This window comes from Carlito syrichta, unplaced genomic scaffold (assembly GCF_000164805.1).
Source record: "Carlito syrichta isolate Samal-C Ts95f unplaced genomic scaffold, Tarsius_syrichta-2.0.1 Scaffold101933, whole genome shotgun sequence".
Taxonomy (NCBI): Eukaryota; Metazoa; Chordata; class Mammalia; order Primates; family Tarsiidae; genus Carlito; species Carlito syrichta.
The window spans coordinates 291,852-312,377 of NW_007046029.1; the positions used below are offsets into that span (position 1 = coordinate 291,852).

Consider the following 20,526-nt stretch of genomic DNA (forward strand, 5'->3'; position numbering starts at 1 on the left):
AGCACTCTCACCCTAACACCCTAACCCAACACCCCTACCCTAGACACCCCCACTCCCGACATACCCACCCTGACACACCCATGACCTTAAACACACCTACTTCAAGACACACCCACCTTAGGCACACCCACACTCCCAAACATACCCACATTGGACACACCTACCACAGGACACTCCCCTTGACACACCCACACTGGACACTCCCACGTCAAACACATCCCAGAACACATGCCCAAACAGCAACTGTGACCTAAACAGTTGGACCGAATTAGGCCTTCCTGTGAGATGCTGAGGGCCCCGGCAGGGTGTGTTCCTCCTCACCCTCCTCCCTTCCTGGGCTGCCTGCATGAAGGGAGTGGTCACTGTGGGAGCACAGCCCATGGGGAGGGGCAGTGTGGGGCATGTCTTGTCCTGGAACTCTAGCCTCCTCCCCCACCTGTCTTCCGCCCCTTCCCAGTCCCTCCTCCCCATCAAGTGTGCCTGCAGGGCCCTGCTGTGGGCCCCAGTGACCTCTCCAAGAGGGGCCTGGTCCTGAGGACCCCAGCCAGTCTGTGGGTGGGCGGTGGGCAGGCTGTCCCATCTGAGCTGGTCTCTGCTCCGAGCTGCCCCCTGGCGGCCAGCCCCAAGTCGTGGGCTTGGCTCCCTGCTAGCCGAGACAAGTTGTGTCCCAGCTAGGGCCACGGTGACCTCCTTACCCGGGCCACCCACACACATGAGACGTCACCAGGTCTTCCTAGGCATCCGGATATGGGCCCTAGAACAGGGGATACACTGGCCATGTGAGCGCAATAGACCTGTTGCGTCGTGAGCATGTGTGCACAACTTCATACCACGGGTGATGTCACCCACATTACGCTCGAGGAGCACACTGAGGCTCAGAGGTGACGAGTCAGTCAGGCTCATAGAGATGACCCAGCGCATCCAGACCCAACTGCTCTGCTTTTCCAGCCACTGTCCTCGTCTCCTTTCAGACCAGGGCCCACAGGAAAAGCAGACACTGTGGCCTCCCCTCGCTCCCGAGGGGCAACCCCTAAACTAGGGGCACAGGAAAGATCCTGGAAATAGCTTGAGGAAGCACATGCTCGAGGCCAGACTTAGGCCTGGCTGGCCTGGCAAACTTGGGGGTGGAGTCCGGCCCTGCAGGACAGTTGAGGGGCTACGGACCCTCCCACCTTGGTGGTGCGGGAACAGAGGAGGGATGGGCAGGTGCCACTGTGTAGAAAGGCAGCCGCTGAGTGTGAAGGCCACTGCCACGTGCTGGAAGGCAGAGCGCAGAGCAGTAAGTGGGTAGGTTCAGATGTTCCCTGTGGGCCATGGTGTCTTATGTGAAGCAGCAGGCAGGTGCCAAGTGGCAGGGTTCAAAGTGGGCCTCTGAGCTCCTGACATCAGTCTTCCTGGTACCTGAACCCTGCGGCTCTGACAGTGGTGACTGTGATGTCCTGGCCTTGAGCAGCCTGCGTGGAGTGCTGGCCTTGCACTGTGGGGGTCTTTAAACGGCGGGTCAAGGGGCTTCCCTGCTCCTAAGCGTGTGGCTGACAGGGCTGAAAGCCAGAGAAAAAGATGCCACCTCTTCTTGTGGGAATCCAGTATCTCTGTCTTGGTGAGGATCATGCAACCATCACGTTCAGAAGACCCTGAGATCCACTCCATGCACCCATTCCAGAGATGGAGACACTGGGGCCCAGTGTGGGCACGTGTGGAGTGGGGGTCAGGCCAGGGTCTTATCCTGCTGTGTAGACCTGCATTCCCAGTGGGTGTCCAATCACCTGGCTCCTGGGCCCCTGCTCACACAAAGTCTCACATCTGTGTGTTCCCTTGCAGGTTCTCCAAACCTCTCCCCGAACCCGATGTCCCCAGCACACAACAACCTGGGTAAGTGTCTCCAGGTCCACGTGATGGGAGCCCCCCACCAGCTGAGACCTGTCGGTGCCTGGCAAGGGACCAGGCCCTGAGGGTGCAGCTGTGCCCTGACCCCACCACCAGCTCTGCTCAGCCCAGCAGGTTTCTGGTTACGGTGACGCTGAGGTCACCACAGAAAGGGGCAACCTGAGAACAGCAGTGGCAGGAAGGGCTGCCATGTGTGGGGTTTGCATTTCCCCTGGGGCGCAGCCAGACGTGAGGGAATGAAAAGCCCCTAACCCCATGCCCAGGAGGCAGGGTCTGTAGCCAGCCAAACCTGAGTGTGTGGTACCATGAGCAACCACGCGGACTCCAGACCCCTGACCTCTACAGACTTGCTTCTGATATGCCGATGTGACTGTTCTCTGCGTGTTTCATCTCAGTCGTGTGATTTTTATTACAACCGCAGCATAGAGGGAATTTGAAAACGCGGCAAACATGCCCATGACCCCAGTCCCGGACACAACTGTCTTGTCACAGTTGCCCAGTGTCTGGCTCAGGCGTATGGACTGTGACTCACACAGAGATCAGAGCAGGGGTCTATTTTTTTCCCTCTTTCTTCTCTTGACATGAATTTGTAAGCACATTTCTGAGTTTAGACACCTCGTGTATCATGTGTGTCATCTCGGGATGTTGTGGAGTAGCTGGGTCAGTTTTCCCAAGATTCCCTTTCCTGGGACAGGATTGTCCTTCCATCCTCTGGCCTGGGCCTGCTTGCAGTATCCTCCTGGCTTCGGCGTGGAGGGTAGGGTTTGGGCAGATGTCAGATCTGCGTGGGTTTTGTTGAGGGGGATTTTTCATATCTAGGTCTGGAGTTGTGGGAATGTGGGTCGGGTTTTGTTTGGGGCCCTGTGACTGAGGCTGTGTCTGTGGCTCAGGAAAAGAAACTGTGGGTTCCCAAGCCTATGGGTCCTAGAGATTGGACTGGCCCTTGCGCCCGTGCTTCCCAGCTTTGGCTTGTGGTGTCAAGAGAGAAGCTCATGGCTTGGGTGCTGGATGACGTGGAAACCCTTCAAGATAGGCTGCCTGAGGCCATGGGGGAGATAACCAGTGCAGCCAGTGCAGCACTTTTAGGGGACAGACTTTGGAGTAGGCTCTCAGCTCTGACACTGTGGCGGTCACAGTCCAGCTCAGGGCCTGCTGCTGGGCTCTGCAGTTCAGACTGGAAATAGTCCGGGGGGTACTTTGCTGAGTTGTCCTTGAGGTGGGCAGGCTCGGGTGACAGGGTGACTTCTAAGCTTGGAGACACGGGAATGTCCCTCCCTGCTACCCCTTTCTCAGGCTGTAGCTCTGAAGGCAGAGGACTCTTAGGTTAGTTTTCTGTCTTTCTTTCTTTTTTGAGTTTGGCTCACTACAACCTTGGCCTCCTGGGCTCAAGTGATACTCTTGCCTCGGCCTCCCGAGTAGCTGGGAATACAGGCACCATCACACCTGGCTAATTTTTTTTATTTTTTGTAGAGACGAGGTCTCACTATGTTGCCCAGGCTGATCTCCATCTCCTGCCCTCAAGTGATCTTTCCACCTTGGCCTCCCAAAGTGCCGGGATTACCGGTGTGAGCCACCGCGCCCGGCCTGCTGTTCTTTATGGCCATCGCATCCCAAACTGCACAGGAAGCTCTTCCTAGAGAGATGGGGACATCTTAGGACATCTGATAGTGTCCTCTAAAGAGATTATCATGAACTTACTGTACCCAAGGGACATTGCACAGGACATCTGGCTCCTTCCATGCCTCCACTTCAAGGTTGCGGTCTGGGGAGGCCGAACCTCCTCTGGTCGTGGCAGGGATGTGTGGAAGGACCGAGGCAGGCTATTGTGGCCCAGGCCCTCTGAGGGTGAGGATTTGAGCAGGTGATGCTTCTGTTACCCTGGTGTGTGGGTGAGTCATGGGGAATTCCCAGGTGGTGGTGGGGGATGGGCTATGGCAGGAGCATGTGGGGGAGGGAGAGTTGATTTCTGCCGTAAGATGATTTTTCTAGGGAGGCGCCCTGGCTGTGGGAGGTGAGGTGCCAGGGTGAGCCCGGGGGAGAGGGAACAGGTGTCTAAGTGTGGATGTGTCCCAAGGGTCCTGGTGGACCATGCTAGCCTGTCCTGTGGGAAGGTAGCCAGGCCACCAGGAAACCACTGGTTCTGGAGAGAAGAAGGGTCTGGGGTGTGGCCCACTGGACCTGGGTTTCCATGTCACTGCACAGGCTGTGTCTGGGCCCATCACTCATGCCCCTGGCATCACAGGCAGGTGACACAGTGACAGGAAGTCAGCTGCCAACTGTGGCCGCTTTCCTGAGGTCTGGCTCTCAGACACTGCCACTGTCTTTGGTGGCAGTAAACTGGCTGTCACCTAAAAGGCACAGGGGTCTATGTGCAGCAAGAAGTGTTGCCTGAATCCTTAGAGAAATCAGCTGGAATTTGTCCCCAGACGCTGGGGACACAGCTGGCCTGGGTCACTCTCCAGAGGACAAACTCTCCAGCATGGGGGACATGGGTGCACAGGGGCTGGTTCCCTCCACAGGCCTTGAAGTCTGGGTCCAGGCAGATGGGGCAAGGACGGTCCAGGCAGAGGAAACTGCAGGTTCCAGGTGTGGGGTGGGAGAGGGCATGACCTCTGACTGAGGCATGCCAGGGAGCCAGCCTGTGTGTTTGACTTTCAGTGAGCAGCCTTGGGTGCTGGCCTCTGCCTGTCCTGCTTTCATTTCCTATAGAAAGTGAGCCTCCTCCTCCAGTCTCCCTATTCTTACTCCGTAGAATTCGGGTCTCCACACATGTTTTTAATAGGCCGCCCATAATCCAAGCATTGCCTTCTGGGTTTATTCTGTTTTCTTTTTCTTAAACAAAACAGAACATCTATGCCAGTCTGGAACAGGCCTCAAAACTGCAGCCAGTCAGCGCATGGGGCAGGCAGGGGGCCAGCCAGGATGATGCACCCCAGGGCACTGAAGAGTCCCGATGCCATGGGGGGAGGTGAGGAGGAGGGGGATCTGGCTTCCGGCACCTCTGCTCAGGGAGGGGTTTGCAGACTCAGAAGGTGTGGAGTGGGCTGGGGAGGGAGGCCCAGACTTGTGCCTCACCTGCCTGTCCAGGTGCCGAGTTCTTTTTCTGGAGAGATGATGCCACTCTCCACTGGGTGTGTTACTCTACCCCCAGAGAGGTCTTGGATAAAACTTCTGCATCTGTTGGTGAACTCTGGAGACTGGGGACTTGATGACTGACTGACTGATATGGGGGAAGGGTTTTTTTCCCCTCTAGTGATTTCCTTTTAAGTTAGTGCCAGGACAGGCTTTGTTTCCCTTGTGGAATTAGTGAGCAGTGCCTGTCCACCAGCCACGGCCATGTTGTGTGTTGTTCCCTTTTTGCCTTGTCTGCTAGGAAGGTCAGAGCCAAGTTGGTGCCCTTTCAGGAACCATCCCTCAGGGTTACCCCGCATGTAGCCATCTTCTTTTCAGGGTCCCGACTCTGTGTACCTCTTGTACTGACCATGGTGTGGACAAGTCCTGTGGTGGGAAAGAAAAGATGGCCTGCTACAGTCTAGATAAGAAAAGAACCACATAAGGCAGAACCTGGAGGTGGTGGCCACACTTCCTGGTATGTAGCTCCTCTGCCCAGGATCCTTGAGGAAGAGCTGAGAGGTCACTGAGGGCGGGGCTGGGTGGGGTCAGGCAGGACCAGGTGGGGCTGGCTTTTAGTTGTCTGCTGAGCACAGAAGTATGTGGCTGGGGTGCCTGCAGGCCAGCATCTTCCTAGTGGCATTGGGCACCATGTCAGTCTTCTCCACAGCACTGTCCAGCTTACATCTACAAGTGGTGGGGTGGGGGTAGGGCTCAGAGCTGCTGAGAGGGCCCCTGGACAGGACCCCAAGACTGCCTTGGATTCTAGAGTCCTGGAAACCCCTGCCTCCCCAGAGAGGTCTCTGCACTGAGTCACACTGTGGGTGGCCTGCAACCTTGTCTCGATGGTGGGCTGCAGTATTCCAGGAACCCACTCATTCTTTTCCACCTGGACTGCCCCCAGGGAGGGCTGGACAGGGCTTTGTGATTCAGGGTGAGGCTCTATACCATTTGACACACTAAACCAGTGCCAGCCCTGAGCACCAAAGCTGCCTATTCAGGCTGTCCAGTGCCAGGGCACGGTGTCCCAGACGGCCAGTGTTAGCTGTCTCCTGTGCACTGCAGTCGTTGTCCAGACATAAACAGGCTACAGAAGGAGGCCTCAGAAGGAGGTCAGCAGAGCCCAGGCCTGGGCAGGGTGGCCAGCAGCCTGACCACTTGGAATGCCTGGGTTGCACTTGGTATTTTTTTCCTTTTTCTTTGTAAGTTTCCAAAGCCACACAGCTCACATTTTCATGACCATGTTGTTTAGAATATATCTTACCCCATCAGAATGTCAGAGCATTGACAAAGCCAGAGCTCAGCCCACCCTTAGCAGCCGGGATCCAGGCCCAGCTTCTACACCGCCACTCCCCCCGCCCCACCAGCAGCTGAGCCCCCTGCCTCCATGTTGTCTTCCTTGCTCCACCCTGGGAGGAAGGAAAGGGGAGGATGCTTTGCCCCTCTGGAGGTGGAGGTCGGGGTGGGACCAGGGGTGTGAAAGGTTGGGATATGAAAGCTGGAACTGGGCCCTGTGGCCAGGCTGCTCAGGGACATGTGGCTGGTTTGCTGAGGGTGCATGGCTAGTCTGCTCAGCACATGGCCCATCTGCCTGGGATGCCTGGCCGGTTGCTGAGGGTGCATGGCTTGTCTGGTCAGGGCACATGGCCAGTCCTCCCAGGTGTGCGTGGCAGGGCCCGTAGCTGATCTGGTCAGGGTATATGGCCAGTCTGCCGAGGGACATGTGGTCCATCTGCCTGGGGTACATGGCCAGTCTGCTCAGGGTGCATGACTGGTTTGCACCTGAGCCAGCACCGACCTCCCATCCTCCTAGAGAACTGCTTTAGGGCTTATGTTCCAGGACCTGGCTAAACCCCCAGGGTGACAGTTTTTGACCGGGGCAAGTTTGCCCCCCAGGAGTCAGCTGATGAACTCTGTGAATACTTTCATTGCACAACTGGGGAGGGAGAGGTGAACGGGTATCACTGGCACCTAGCGAGTAGGGGTAGCATCTGGGGACAGCTGTCAGCACCTAGCAGGTGGAAGCAGAGGAGGAAGGAGGATGTCGGCCTGGGACCTCGTGATCCAGCAGCCCTGTCAGGGGGCCCCGTACCACTCACACAGATACACTCTAAAGAGACAGGGGCTCCAGGGACATCTAAGGAGAGCCAGGGTGACAGTGAGGTACAGGGATGCACGGGAGACCCCTGGTTCTTCCACACATGGGGGAATTCAGGCAGGCCGCAAGCTCCTGAATTCCACACATGGGGAAATTCAGGCAGGCCGCAAGCCCAGGGGTCAGTCAATGTAGAGAAGCATCTGGAAGGGGTCTGGACACCGGGCAGTCCTGTCAGGCAGCTGTGGCCTCCTGCGGGGGATCTCAGGTCCGGCTGAAGGGCTGGAGGATGGGCCTGAGATGTCACAGGGGAAGACGGGGCATGAGGAGGTGGGAGACTGGAAGTGGAGATGGGAAGTCTGGGTCTGGGTCCCAGAGGGTGACTGCACTCATGCCTCAGAGAGAGAACAGGCTCCTCACAGGACGATGGTTTTGCCGTAGAGCCCTGGCTGTCCCTCCAGATGCTGGGACAAGCTCACATGTCCTGCAGGTGAGCTTGTGTCTACACCACCCCAACTGTGGCATCTAGATATGTATGGAAAGTCAGTTCTGTGATAGAGATGCAGTCCCTGGCAACCACTGGGACTGGCCACAGGCTTTTGTTTCCTGGGGGCAACGGCCAACCCCTAGGGTCTGCCCAAGGCCACACATAGTCAGGTTGGATAGCCTGTGAGGGCAGAGACCAGTGTGGGCTCCTCCTGGGGCCCCGGAAGAGGCCAGAGGCGCCTGCAGGGCCTTGGCCTGCCCCATAGGAGCATACACCACCAGTATCCCCAGGTTGGCAGGTTGCTGGTACCAGGTCTCTTCGGGCTTGACTCAGCCCCTCCTTGAAGGCTGCTCCAGTTGCAGAGGCCAGGCAGGTGGGTGGAGCTTCTAGGAGCTGAAAATGAACAGAGTCGGGGTTCCCCAGGCTAAGGGCATCCCCCAGGCTCCCAGGGCCCGCTCTGGCATCCTGCATGTCTGATGCCATGGAAGGCACCGGGGTACACACCCCGAGGGGGGAGGTGGGTGTTTCGAGCACAACCAGGGCGCCCATTGGGGAGCGGGCCAGCCCCCTGACCACCTTGCTATGTCCACAGACCTGCAGCCTGTCACCTACTGTGAACCAGCCTTCTGGTGCTCCATCTCCTACTACGAGCTGAACCAGCGTGTGGGCGAGACCTTCCACGCCTCACAGCCTTCCATGACGGTGGACGGCTTCACTGACCCCTCCAACTCTGAGCGCTTCTGCCTAGGGCTGCTCTCCAATGTTAACCGGAATGCGGCCGTGGAGCTCACACGCAGGCACATCGGTGAGGGGGCCCAGATTCCCGCTGACAGGGAACCCTCCGCCAGGCCGGGTCACCTGCTGGGAATGGGACTTGGGCCCCAGCCAAGCCTCCTGCTCCACCCTCAGTTGAGCAGGGTCACCTGCTGGAAATGGGACCTGCCCTCCAGCCAGGACCCCTACTCCACTCTCAGCCGAGCAGGGTCACCTGTTGGGAATGAGACCCATCCCCCAGCCATGGCCCTGTGCCCTCTGCAGCACATCAGGGGTGGGTGGGTTGAGGGCAGGTCTCTTGGTCACTCCCACTGAAGGGTAGAGACAGTCTTGGGAAATTCAGAGGTCACAAGGGCTACCTAAGGGCGAGCATGGCACAGTGAGAGGCCTCATGGGAGTTCTGATTAAGCGCCTCAGGACGGTGGCGAAGGAAGTGGGGAACTGACAACCATCTCGGAGGGAGAGGTCTCGTAGGCATGATTCTGCATGTGGTCATTCCGGACAACTTAGAAAAGGCACGAGGACAGTAATTCCTCTGCCCAGATCCCCACACCTGGCCGCCACCTCTGGGCCCACATGTGCGCTTCCTTGGTCACTTCAGGGAAGGGGAGCTGTCCTGTGCTGCTGGGTCCATGTGAGAAGGCAGCTGGCTGTGGTGTTGGATGCTCCAGGATCACAGACCCAGGACTAGAGGGCTGCGGAGCCAGTGCAGGGGGTGTCCCCAGTGAGCTGAGCTGGAGCCCTGGTGGGGGGTGGGAGGGAAGAGGGAGGCTGAGGGCAAGCCCAGGACCCAGGCAGCAGCCACCAGGAGGTCCCAGCCCTACCCATGTCAGAGTCCATGTTTGGGCTTTCTTGGGAGTTTTTGTGGGAAGAAAGGGTGGATCTTGTGGCTAAGAGAAGTGGGGTGGAGGCTGTGGCTGAGGCAGGGGCTCCCATGCTCCTCTTCAGGGAAGGCCCTGACACTGACACCAGGGCAGGAGCGTCTTTTGCAGAGGCCACATCCTGACACAGCCTCCATTGCTAGTCCTGTCCTTCCTGGCTCTTAAACTTTAAGAAAGGTCCACACACAGATTTTACTTATCGTTTTAAATCTATTTATTTTTGTAGTTGGGGGGGGTCTCGCTATGTTGTCCAGGCTGTTCTTGAACTCCTGGCTTCAAGTGATCCTCCTGCTTCAGCCTCTTGAGTTGCTGGGATTAGAGGCATGCTGCCTGGCTGTTTCTATGTTTTATGAGTACTTTTTAAAAAATCATTGAAACGAAACAAAGATTTTGGTCTGGGTCTCCCCTTTGCTCCTGCCTCCTGATCTTGACCATCATGACATAGCCACCCCTCCTGACTCAGCACCCAGCACCCTGCATGTCTGAGTGACACCAAGTCCTGTGGGACTAAAGCAAGAACTGGGGGGTGGTTGGGGACAGAGGCAAGACAGGGGGCATTAGGTGTGTGGCTGGTGGCCTTGTTCTCATCCCACCCGATGCTGGCCCTGTATGAGCAGACCTTCCCACAGGCCAGAGTGTGTCCTGGGCTGGGGGCAGGGGTGTGATCAGCATTCCCACTTGAACTGCAGAGCCGATTTAAATGTAATTTCTGTCCATCTGGAGTGAACTTGAGAGGTGAAGAAGAGTGAGTGATATAAGCCCAGGATGTCTTAGAAAGGTCCGCTGAGGGAGGAAGCAGGTTTGGGTGCACTGAGCCAACCCATGAGGAAGGGCTGCAGCTGTCAGCTGCTTGGTGGAGCTGGTGCAGAAGAAGGTTCATAGTCTTGGAGGGAGAAGGGACTGAATTGTGGTGGTGTCACAGCAGCTGCAGGAACAGCTGACACGGTCAAGCTCCAACAGTGTCTTGCAGTGACACAAGGGGGGATTAGTGATCATCCCATTTTAGAGATGGAAGAGCTGAAATTCAGAAGTCCAGTAGCCAGACAGAGGCCTGTGGGTAGTGGGAGGCCTTACCGGGCTCCTTGCTCTGCCTCCTTGGTCGTGGGAATCCAAGGTTGCCTGTGATCCCCTGTGGGCTCTGGTGTGGGCTCTGGTGTGGTCCACCTGGGGAAGTGGCACAGGCACAACTGCCACAGCCCCGCCTCTACCGACCTCCTCCGACTCCGTCTGACTCAAGTCTCCCCAGGGCGTGGTGTGCGGCTCTACTACATTGGAGGAGAGGTCTTCGCTGAGTGCCTCAGTGACAGCGCCATCTTCGTTCAGTCCCCCAACTGCAATCAGCGCTACGGCTGGCACCCAGCCACTGTCTGCAAGATCCCACCAGGTGAGCCCCACCCATCCCCTCTGAACGTGTGCCCTGAGCTGGAGGATCCCTCTTTCCTGCTTCCTCCCTCCTGGGGTTGTGTTGTCCATCTGGTGGGTTTGATGGTTTCTCTGTGCCCAGCTGTCCCGCTGGGTTTCCCCAGCTTCCAGGAGGCAGATGTGGCCTCTAGCAGACCTGCCTGAATCTGGGACTCCTGCTTGCTGCCCTGTGTGCGTGGATGCATGGTGTGGCTTCCTCCTTCTAATTCATTGCATAGATAGCCATGGCCCTGTCGCCAGGTGCCACAGGGGATGGAGAGGGATTGGGGCCCAGCTGTCCCCACAGACCTCACAGGCCCATGAGGTATGTGAGGTGACATGGAGTTCAGTATAGAGAGCAGTGAGCAACACGGACAGGGAGGAAGCATATGGGAGGGCAGATCAGGGATGTCCTTCTGGAGGAAGAAGTGTCAGGCCCTGAGGACAGGGGGGTGGCAGGGTGTGCCTGTGAGAGTGTTCCAGACAGAGGTGAGCCCCTGGGCAAAGGCCCTGTGGTGCTGGAGGATGGGGCATACCTGGGCAGTCCTCTGGTTGGGATATGCCTGCACATGAGATGTCAGGGGAAGCATTTTAGAGGCCTGATGGCTCAAGGCCCTGGAAGGACATGAGGATGTCCCAGGTTTATTCTGGGGAACTGTTGAGGGCTCTGAGCAAGGCTGACAGATCTCACCCGAACCCCTAAGGAGTCCAGTGGCACTCCAGCGGGTAATCTGGGCAGGGCTACATCTTGATAGAAGGGCAGGCAGGCGGCCAATGCCATCTGAGGCCAAGGAAGAAATCTCCAGCCAAAGTCCACTGTCACATGGCCTATAACCACTGAGCGGGCAGCCCACAGAACATGGTCTGTGACTGGCTGGTGACACATGTGGCCAGGAGGCCAGTGCATGGGCCCATGTGTGGCGTGTCCTGCCCTGTCAACTGAAAGCGGGCTACGGGTGGTCAACTTCAAGACACAGAGTCTGAAATGACCCAGGCGCCATGTTCCCGTGTGGACAGAGTGCACTGACATCTGTGACCCCATCTCACTCTCCTCGGCGATTCTGGTGCCATAAGTCAGGGGACATGTCTCAGGGACACATCCTGAGAGTGGATGCGCCTGCCCAAGGGCAAACAGTGAGGCAGTGGCCATGCCAGGATGGAGCCAAGGCGGCCGAGGCCGTGCTCCCAGGTTCTTGGTCCTGCTCTACCTAGCTCTCCTTGGGGACAGGGTCAGAGGCAGGTTGGCGTGTTCTTGGCACACGGCCCACTCCATTCTCACCATTCTGGTGAGGCTGGCCTGGCTCTGGTGGCATTTGTCCTAGAACGTTCCAGCCAGGAGGACCCCAGGGCCAGGGCCTCCTTTTCAGACAGGACACAGGATCACAAAGGGAAAGAAATGGGCTCATAGTCACAGGGTGCGAGTGAGTCCGGGGCTGGCCCACTCATAAGCATCACCTCAGCTCCCCTTCCGGCTGCTTCTGGCATGTGCTTCTGTCTTCGTTTGTCTGGTTGACACATTTCTGGCACTCAGGCAGGAAGACTTCAAACAAGAGGTTTATTTTAAACTTTATGTGGGCCTGTCTTTAGTTTTACTGTCTGGAGAATTAGACGGACACCTTCATTTTGCCACAAATGTCACTCAGCCTTGTGCCCACAGGCCAAAAGGTGGCCCAATCCCTCATCCCCCCAGAGGAGCCAGGTGGAGGGGGCCTGAGCGAGGGGGACCTGGGTAAAAGGGGGAACAAGGGGAGGGGACTCAGATAATAGGGGGTCCTGGGGAGGGGATGTGGATAAAAGGGGCCCAGGTGGAGGGGGCCTGGGAAGAAGGGGGCCCCGGCCTCTGCAGAGCCTCCTGGCCTCCTGTCGGCACTCCCAACATGGACGGCCAGACCCCACACAGCACAGGCGCCCTGGTCCGGGTTTCTTGTCACTGCATCCCTGGCCCCTTTGCCCAGGGTGAGGCCTCTTTCACGCAGCTCCCTGTTCTCAAAGCCCATGGGGCAGACCTCCCAGGGCGCTGAGAGTTGGTGCCTTTGACCCACCCCCCCCGAGGCCTGTCAGCTGCCTCCTCCCATGAGGTGTGGCCCTGGGCACCGCACACCCACGTGCTGCCTGAGCCTGTGACCAGCTGGGTACCCACGAGCCCATGTGTGCTATTGCAGGGTGCAATCTGAAGATCTTCAACAACCAGGAGTTCGCTGCGCTCCTGGCTCAGTCCGTCAACCAGGGCTTTGAGGCTGTGTACCAGCTGACTCGGATGTGCACCATTCGCATGAGCTTCGTGAAGGGCTGGGGTGCCGAGTACAGGTCAGTCCCAGGGCTCAGGATGACAGGGTGGGCAGGCCTGCTCTGAGATGAGCAGGACAGCCTCACGTCCAAGAGCAAAGACCCAAACCCAGGGGTGGCGGGTGGTGGGAGGGAGAGCACTGGGTTCACCAGCAGCGCCAGGGCGCTGGACACACACAAACCTTCTCACCCACCTGGCCCTGGTGAGGATGCTGGCACCATCCCCTTGCACAGAGGAGGGTCCTGAAGCCTCCAGAGGACAGTGACTGGACCAGAGTCTCTGCTAGTGGAGAGGCTGGCTGGATCTGCACCCTCAGCCGCCACCTGGTCCTTCAGGCAGATGACTTTAGAAGGACCTCCAGGAAGCAGCGTCCTCTCCTCTGGGGCTCCATCTCTGACTCAGGGACCCTGGTGGCTCTGAAGACCTAGAATATCACAGCTGGGGTTCGGGGTGGGGAGGAGGAGATATGGGTCGCTAGGAAGAAGCAACATTTTCTTGCTCAGGAGACAGGAGAGAGCCGTTTCTGGTCTCCGGGGCTGCTCTGGTTTGGATTTAGAGTGCAGTCCCTCCTCTCTCTGCACGCAGAAGGGAGTCTGCAGGGGGCACGCCGCATGCCTCACCCTGCCCCCACGGCGGATGCAGAGGTACCACACATCTTCTCCCTCTCTCCATCTTTCCAGATGTTTGGAATCCATTCTGTTTTGCAGCTATGCTACACCCAGGCCAAATTCATTTCAGTGCTGGCCCTGACTGCCGCTGGTAATGAGACCCAGATGGGCATGCTGTATGGAAAGTCAGGTTCTCACAAGGGGATCTCATCCTGCAAAACCCCTCTCTGCACCCCATACTCAGCTACTGTGCTTCCATGTCTTCCCTGTGGAGTCCGGGAGCATAGCACCTTGGTCTCTGGGGTTTCTCTGAGATTCGGGGCTGATCAGTTGAGCAATCAAAGTGGTCAGACCTCAAGAGAACTTCCCCGCCTGTTATGACGGCCTGAGATGAGCCCAGGCCAGGGCTTGGCACGGGTCACTCAGGAAACGAGAGTGAGAAGCTGGACAATTCCTGTGTCCTAAGGGGAAGGGAAATATTTCCAGACATACCCCAACAGAGGAGAGGCAGGGAAATCCATTTGCTCCTCTTATATTTGTAGGGGCCACGCACAGGGACCCTTGGTCAGGTAGATCCCACGGCCGAGGCAGGGGCCCATTTCTTTTTTCTTTTTTGAGTCAGACTCTCACTCTGTCACCCAGGCTAGAGTGTAGTGGCACGCTCATGGCCACCACAGCTTCGGCCCACTGGGCTCAGATAATCCTTTTGCCTCAGTCTTCCAAGTAACTGGGATTATTGGTGCGCGCCACCACACCCAGCTAATTTTTTGATTTATTGTGGAGATGAGGTCTCGCCATGTTGCCCAGGCTGGTCTTGAACTTCTGTGCTCAGGCAATCCTCTTGGCTCTGTCTCCTAAAGTGCTGGGTTTATAGGTGTGAGCCACTGCGCCTGGCTTGGGTCCCATTTCTGAACCCCCCCCTCCTCGGGCAAACATAGAACAGGCAAGGAGGGCAGTGCCCTCAGGGCAGTAGACCTAGGCCTGCCGCAGCCAGGAACTGTCCAGCTCCAGGTGCCAGGAAGAGGTTCCCTGGGACACCGTGTCGCTGCACAGCCTGCCCAGCCAGCACGCCCAGGCCTGTGTGGCCCCTGGTAACATGGCACAATGGCCCGGTAGGTGGGTGCAACTTCTTCCAGCACTGCTTGCCCTTCTGCTGCCTCCCTGACCAAAGGGCATAGGGTTTCAGCCCTTCCCTGTGGGCGGCCCGGCCCATGCCTCTTGCCTCCACTGGCCTCAGGGTCCCGGCCCGGCAGCTAGCCCTGCTGGCGGAGGCTTGGGAGCGGCCCGCCTGCTGCGTCATCCCTTGCCTGAATTTAGACTAAGTGCTCTGGGGAAAGAAACGTGTGGTGTGCCTTGGATTTTTCCAGTAATTGTTCCACGGTCTGCTCTGCCTGTAAGATTTTCCAAAATAAGGACGTAGATGGGAATTATATCGGCACACTGGGAGTGCAGGCATGTGGACTCTGTCGGCGCTTTGTAAAAAACACCCCTCTGTCAGACAGACGTGCGTCATCGTGGCCTGCGGGGGCTGGCCAGGGTTTGGAATGGGGGAGCTGCAGGTGCCCGCTGGGTCCAGAGGGGGCCTGAGACCTCTGGCCAGGCCAGGAACCCCACTGGGGGGGTCTCTGGGGACCTGGAATGGGTTTTGCTGCTCTGCTCTGTAAGCCCACTTCCTCCCCCAAGAGCCGATGTGCCCGAGTCCTTCCCAGGTGGAGGAGGTGGCCTGGTGGTCTCAGCAAGCTGTTGGCACTTCCACCAGGGCAGCGTCTACCAAGGCAGGCTGCATGTCTGGCTTCAGGAGAGGACTGTTGCCAAAGCAGGAGAAAGGCATTCTGGCTTGTGTGTTCCTCTGGACATTAAGTCCCCACCCTCCCCTGTCCCTCTTTCTTGCAGGAGACAGACCGTGACCAGCACCCCCTGCTGGATCGAGCTGCACCTGAATGGGCCTCTGCAGTGGCTTGACAAGGTCCTTACCCAGATGGGCTCCCCGAGCATCCGCTGTTCCAGTGTGTCCTAGAGACATTGGGCGTGGAGGGGCGGGGGGGGGCTTATGGAAGATGGTGTGGGGGAGGCGGGGAGAGCTGAGCTCCACTCAGCGTTGTTGTCAAGGAAGAAGATAGCATTCTCCCTCAGTGAAAGGGGCGCCAGCCTGCTTCCAAGACACTGAAGTCCAGAGGGGGTTGCTGCACACAGCTGTATCTGCTGACATGAGCCCTCAGCCCCCGGCTCTGTGGTTCTGTGGCTCGAGCACACAGAGCAGGTGGCGTTTCACCATCTGCCCCTTCCCCACCTCCTTCTCTAATGACAGCAATCTGGAATGTCACAGGCCAGCCGGAAGCACCCTCTGTCCAGGCCCGGAGCATGGCAATTGCCTGGAAGGGTGTTCCAGGCAGGAATAGCCCACGGGGCCAGGGTAGACCTCACACCAGCTCTCGGCACTGTGACAAACGCCTCTTTCTCTGAGTGTCCAGCCAAGCCCTACCCCCTCCGGCAGACCCTGCACCTGGTGGACAGAATGCCCTGTCTCCCCTCTCAGAACCCCGACTGGCATGAGCATGTTTGGTGGACACGCATGTGGGATGGCTGGGAGGTGGTTAGACGCCCCCTCTTCCTGGAAGTTCCCTCAGACTGTTCTTCTCACTTGGCAAAGCAGGAGGATCTCGAGGCTCTGCAGCACACAGTGTTGGGTTCTAGGATCTGCTGGTCTCAGAGTGACCCAAGGACGGTGTCTGCTGTCGCGCGGCAGGCGGCCCAGGCACAGTGGCATCACGTCTCTCACTCCAGGTGAAGAAAGCGCTTACTCCAGCATCCTGGAGTCTGAGGCAGATGGCTCACTAATTGTATCAACTTTATTGTATGCGCCTGTAAATGTTTCTTTTGTATTTAAAAAAAAACCCTTGGGCTAGCATGCTGACTGGGAAAGTGGAGAGAGACCCAGGATGGCATCCTGCCCTGTCTCCCAAGGGGACGTTCTCCTGGGTGAGGTGACACCTGCTAGCACTCTTGGATGCTGAAGTGTGCAGGCACAAACTCACCAGAAGGGAAAAGTCTCAGGCCAACATGGGATTTTTCTGTACCTCTGAACACTGCAGGCTTGGTGCAGAGGTCTGCCATCCCCCCAGGACATAAGATGGTCTCACTCACATGAAGGCTCTTCCATGACAGCCAGAGCAGTGGTCTTGTGTGATAAGTCCTGCTCCCAGTGGCAATTAGGGAGAAAACTAGCGTAAGTTATTTCAACCAGAAACAAGAAGAAAGAGCCCCCTTCTTTCACAGGCCTCGTGTGGAGCAGAGAGCAGCAGATGGAATGGCCACCGCCTCGGTACTTTGTTCTTTGCTGCTGTTTTTGAATGAAATGACTCAGCCCACATTTTGCATGGATTCTTACCAGGAAAAACAAAGGGATTTCCTATGGAAGTCCCATCTTACTGCAGGTGAAGGGAAGAAAGCATATACTTTGGGCAGGTCATAGATATCACATGTGATGGGATTTCTGAGGTTGTAGGAAGATGCAGGGACTTACAGGGAGTTTGGACCTCTGAAGCTCTACCTGAGGTTTCCAGGTGGGAGAGCCACTGAGACCTTCAGAGGACACAGGCAGAGACCAAGGAGTGCCCTGCCAGACCCCTCCTAGACTTCTGAGTCTTCCCAAGGGCTGCTGCCATGGCCCGGGTCAACACAACACCTCTGTGAGGCCACATGCTGCGAGTCTGAAGGATGAGGCTGGCACAAGGCTGTGGGCCGCTTCCTACCCAGATGCCCTCTGCCCCCGTGTGCACGTTCAGCTCCAGCTGGTGCAGAGACCCAGGGCTCCAGGACTGTGCGGGCTTCTGCAGTGGTGGTCGTGGTCCCCCCCACCGAAAGCCAGTGGTTCCAGGGCCCTACATTCACCTGTGAACCCATAGGAGCTCCTGTGGCACCTGGCTGCCCTCTAGGCACGTGGACCAGTTTCTGGGGCAGCTGGGTTCCCAGGGTCCGGAGATCTAAGGAAGTCCTGTCTCATTCCTGGGGAAGGGGAAGAGTGTCTACTTCCTCAGGTTGTAAGCCTAAGTGTGATGGGCTGCACGCCTGATAGTATCTGGATGGTGTCTTGGAAGCCCTGGCGCTCAGCCCTGAAGGCTGCTTCTTGGAGGCGGAGCTTGAATTTGTTTCCACAGCTCGCTTGTTATAGACTGGTGACTTAAGGAGGACATGCGAGGAGACTGGGAAGTCTGCCATGGCATCCCCCAAGGGCAATGTGGTCCTACCTGAGGGCCTGGGAGATGGTGCCAGTCCCATCACGGGCACCATGGAAGCGCTATGGGCATGTGGGACATGAGTGTCCTTCCATCCAAGTCACAAAACTTGCTTCCCTAGTTTTGAAACCCTGCTGTCTGAATGGCATTTGTTCACTGAAGACCTCCTTCAAGGACAGCTGAAAGGGGTGGGAGGCAACTGGGGCTCCAGGGATGCAGGAGACCATTGGGTCATCTTCAGGGATGCGGGGGCCATCAGTTGTCTTCAGGGCAGGCTGTCTAGGCAGGTTCTTGCCAGGCTCTTGCCAGGATGTTGTTGCCCGTGGCTTGTGCTGACTGTGTGCAGCCAGCACTGGGGCATGCCTGTCCCCAGCCCTCTAGAAGAGTCAGCGTGGGTTCTCTCCCTACCCCCAACTCCCAGCTGTACTTGGGGACTTGGATCCTTCCTGCTAGCTCGGATTCTGGCCTGTGCCAGGTCATCATCTCCTGGGTCATCATCTCCTGGGTCACCATCCTGGCATGAGCCCATCTCAGGAGGAGCACGTGCGGGCAGGCTTCTCCACTGTCCTTGCTGTCGGTGTCATATATTGTTATCAATCGTGGTGATTTTTTAAAGCACTGTTAACATATTGAGATGAGCTGGGCACGTATCACTGCTCAGTGTGTTGTTTTTCTCCACTCTCCTTGGCTTCCTAGTTTGGACATATTCCAGGCCAAATGCTTTTTACTCAAACCACAGAAGGGCTTCAGTGGTGTGCATGTCCTGCATGTATGTGAGCAGCCTGAGGAGGGCAAGTCTGACTTCCTCCTCAGCTCCAAGCTGCCCTTTCTGAGGCTCCACATAGTCTCCACGGCCAGAGCTCATGTGCGATCACTCTCCCAAGACCTCCCACAGTCAGGAACAGGCTCTGCAGGGTGCTTGGGGGGGCTGTCCACTGAGGGGGTTCCAGCAGCAAGGGGGCATGACTTTCACTGTGAACCCTGTTTCTGGCTATGTGACTTGGCTGGAGTTGGGAGTTTTCCCATCTCACCATGGGAAAACCTCGACTTAACAAAGCCGAGTGGTGCCACTTTGTGTGGTGCCGGTGGTTCCCTTGTTGGACGCTTCAAGGAACAGTCCTCACTACTCATATCACCCTTGCAGGGAGCTCCAGCCCCTTTCCAAGTGGGAAGGGAAGGCAGAAAGATGCATGCGAGAAGGCAGGGATCAACCCTGGAGCATCTCTGGGGGAGGTGTCCGTCACATTAAAGAAACTCGCAGCCGGGCTCGGTGGCTCAGCCTGTAATCCCGCGCCTTTGGGAGGCTGAGGTGAGTGGATTGCCTGAGCCCACGGGTTCGAGACCTGCCTCGGCAGCGAGACCTCATCTCTACAAGAAATCAAAAAACCAGCCGGGCGTGGTAGCGTGCGCCTGTAGTTCCAGCTACTTGGAAGGCTGAGGCGGAAGGGTCGCTGGAGCCCAGCAGGTCGAGGCTGCGGTGGCTAGGAGCGGCCACTGCACTCCAGTCTGGGCGACAGAGTGAGACTCCAACCCAAAAAAAAAAAAAAAGGAAAAAAAAAAAGAAACTCGCCTCCCATGTAACTGGATTGGGAACTTCTGTGATTCCGTAATGGATTCTTTTAATGCAGAAGTAACATATACTGTAGCATTCTGGTGTTTTTATATTTATGTAATAATTTCTTAAGACCATGCCAACAGATAACTATTTAATTTTTTAAGAAAGCTGGAAAGGTCTCCCCAGGACAGCAGCTAGAAGTGCTGGGCACGGCCAGTTCTGGATGTTGGTGGAGGGGCAGTGGCTTTCTGGCTCAGCATCCAGAAACGCCAAGCCAGGTGGCCAGACATGTGCAGCACGTAAAGGCAACAACTCCGAGTCCAACCCAGGCCCTTCCACAGGGGTCCTCGGAATGAAGCCCTCTCCCTTCCCAGGGGGAACACATTCCAGGGAGGCAGGGGCATCTTACCCAGGAAGCCTTGCGCCTGTACTGCTGCTGCCACAACCCGCTCTTCTGGACTCCTGTGTGGGCATGGGGTATGGGTCCCGCAGGACGCACCGACTTCCGCTCTTCAGCAGGCCCGGCCTTTTTCAGTCCTTTTGTACAAAGCATGTATGTATTTACAGTGTTTTAGATTTTTCTAACTTTTGTATCTTGGAAGCAGAGCACCTGCTTGTGTACGCATCGACCCTATTGTTAAAGACTATGTCCCCTCCCCCACATGCAAGTTCCCTTCTAATAAACTTTTCATGGAAAAGCTACTGTGCCAGGAGCCCAGTCCGATTCTTGCTGAGGAGGAGAGAAGATTTAAAAGGAAACCCAGAGGAGTCCCAGGGACTTGGGGTTCAGGAGGCTAGAGGGAACCGTCTGCAAGCCCAGGTGTACTGTGACCAGCGCCATGCCCAGTCAGTCCACCATGACCCTGGTGTCATTCCCAGATGCCATCACTCACCAGGGGCCAGGTGAGGTGGCAGGAGCCCCTGGGCCCTCTGCACAAGGCGCCTGAGCCTCTTGGCAGGCACATTCTCCACCCACATCCAATGCCACACCTGTCCCTGCAGGGTCACTTTGCAGCAACGTCCCCGGGACCAAAGCCTTAGGCAGATAACTGAGGGCTGCCTCCTACTTCTGCTAGTCCTCACCTAGCCTGTCACCGTGTCCTAAACACCACCAGATTTGTCTTCCCACAGGCATGGGGATCACTTTACTTTCACAAGCACCTTCCAGTCAGATGACTACGGCACCTGTGAACATTCATTTGGAA

At 57.0% G+C, this 20,526-nt stretch overlaps 1 protein-coding gene across 2 annotated transcripts in view; it reads left to right on the forward strand.

Annotated features, from left to right (window-relative positions):
* Positions 1-19,066, forward strand: part of SMAD3 (SMAD family member 3) — a 101,726-nt gene extending 82,660 nt beyond the window's left edge. For both annotated transcript variants that reach the window (XM_008064632.2, XM_008064639.2), the window contains 5 exons: positions 1,822-1,872; positions 8,173-8,385; positions 10,482-10,619; positions 12,799-12,943; positions 15,425-19,066. In XM_008064632.2, coding sequence (XP_008062823.1) covers positions 1,822-1,872; positions 8,173-8,385; positions 10,482-10,619; positions 12,799-12,943; positions 15,425-15,548 — 671 coding nt within the window. In that variant the 3' untranslated portion in view covers positions 15,549-19,066. The remainder of the gene's footprint in view (positions 1-1,821; positions 1,873-8,172; positions 8,386-10,481; positions 10,620-12,798; positions 12,944-15,424) is intronic.
* The last annotated feature ends 1,460 nt before the right edge of the window (positions 19,067-20,526 follow it).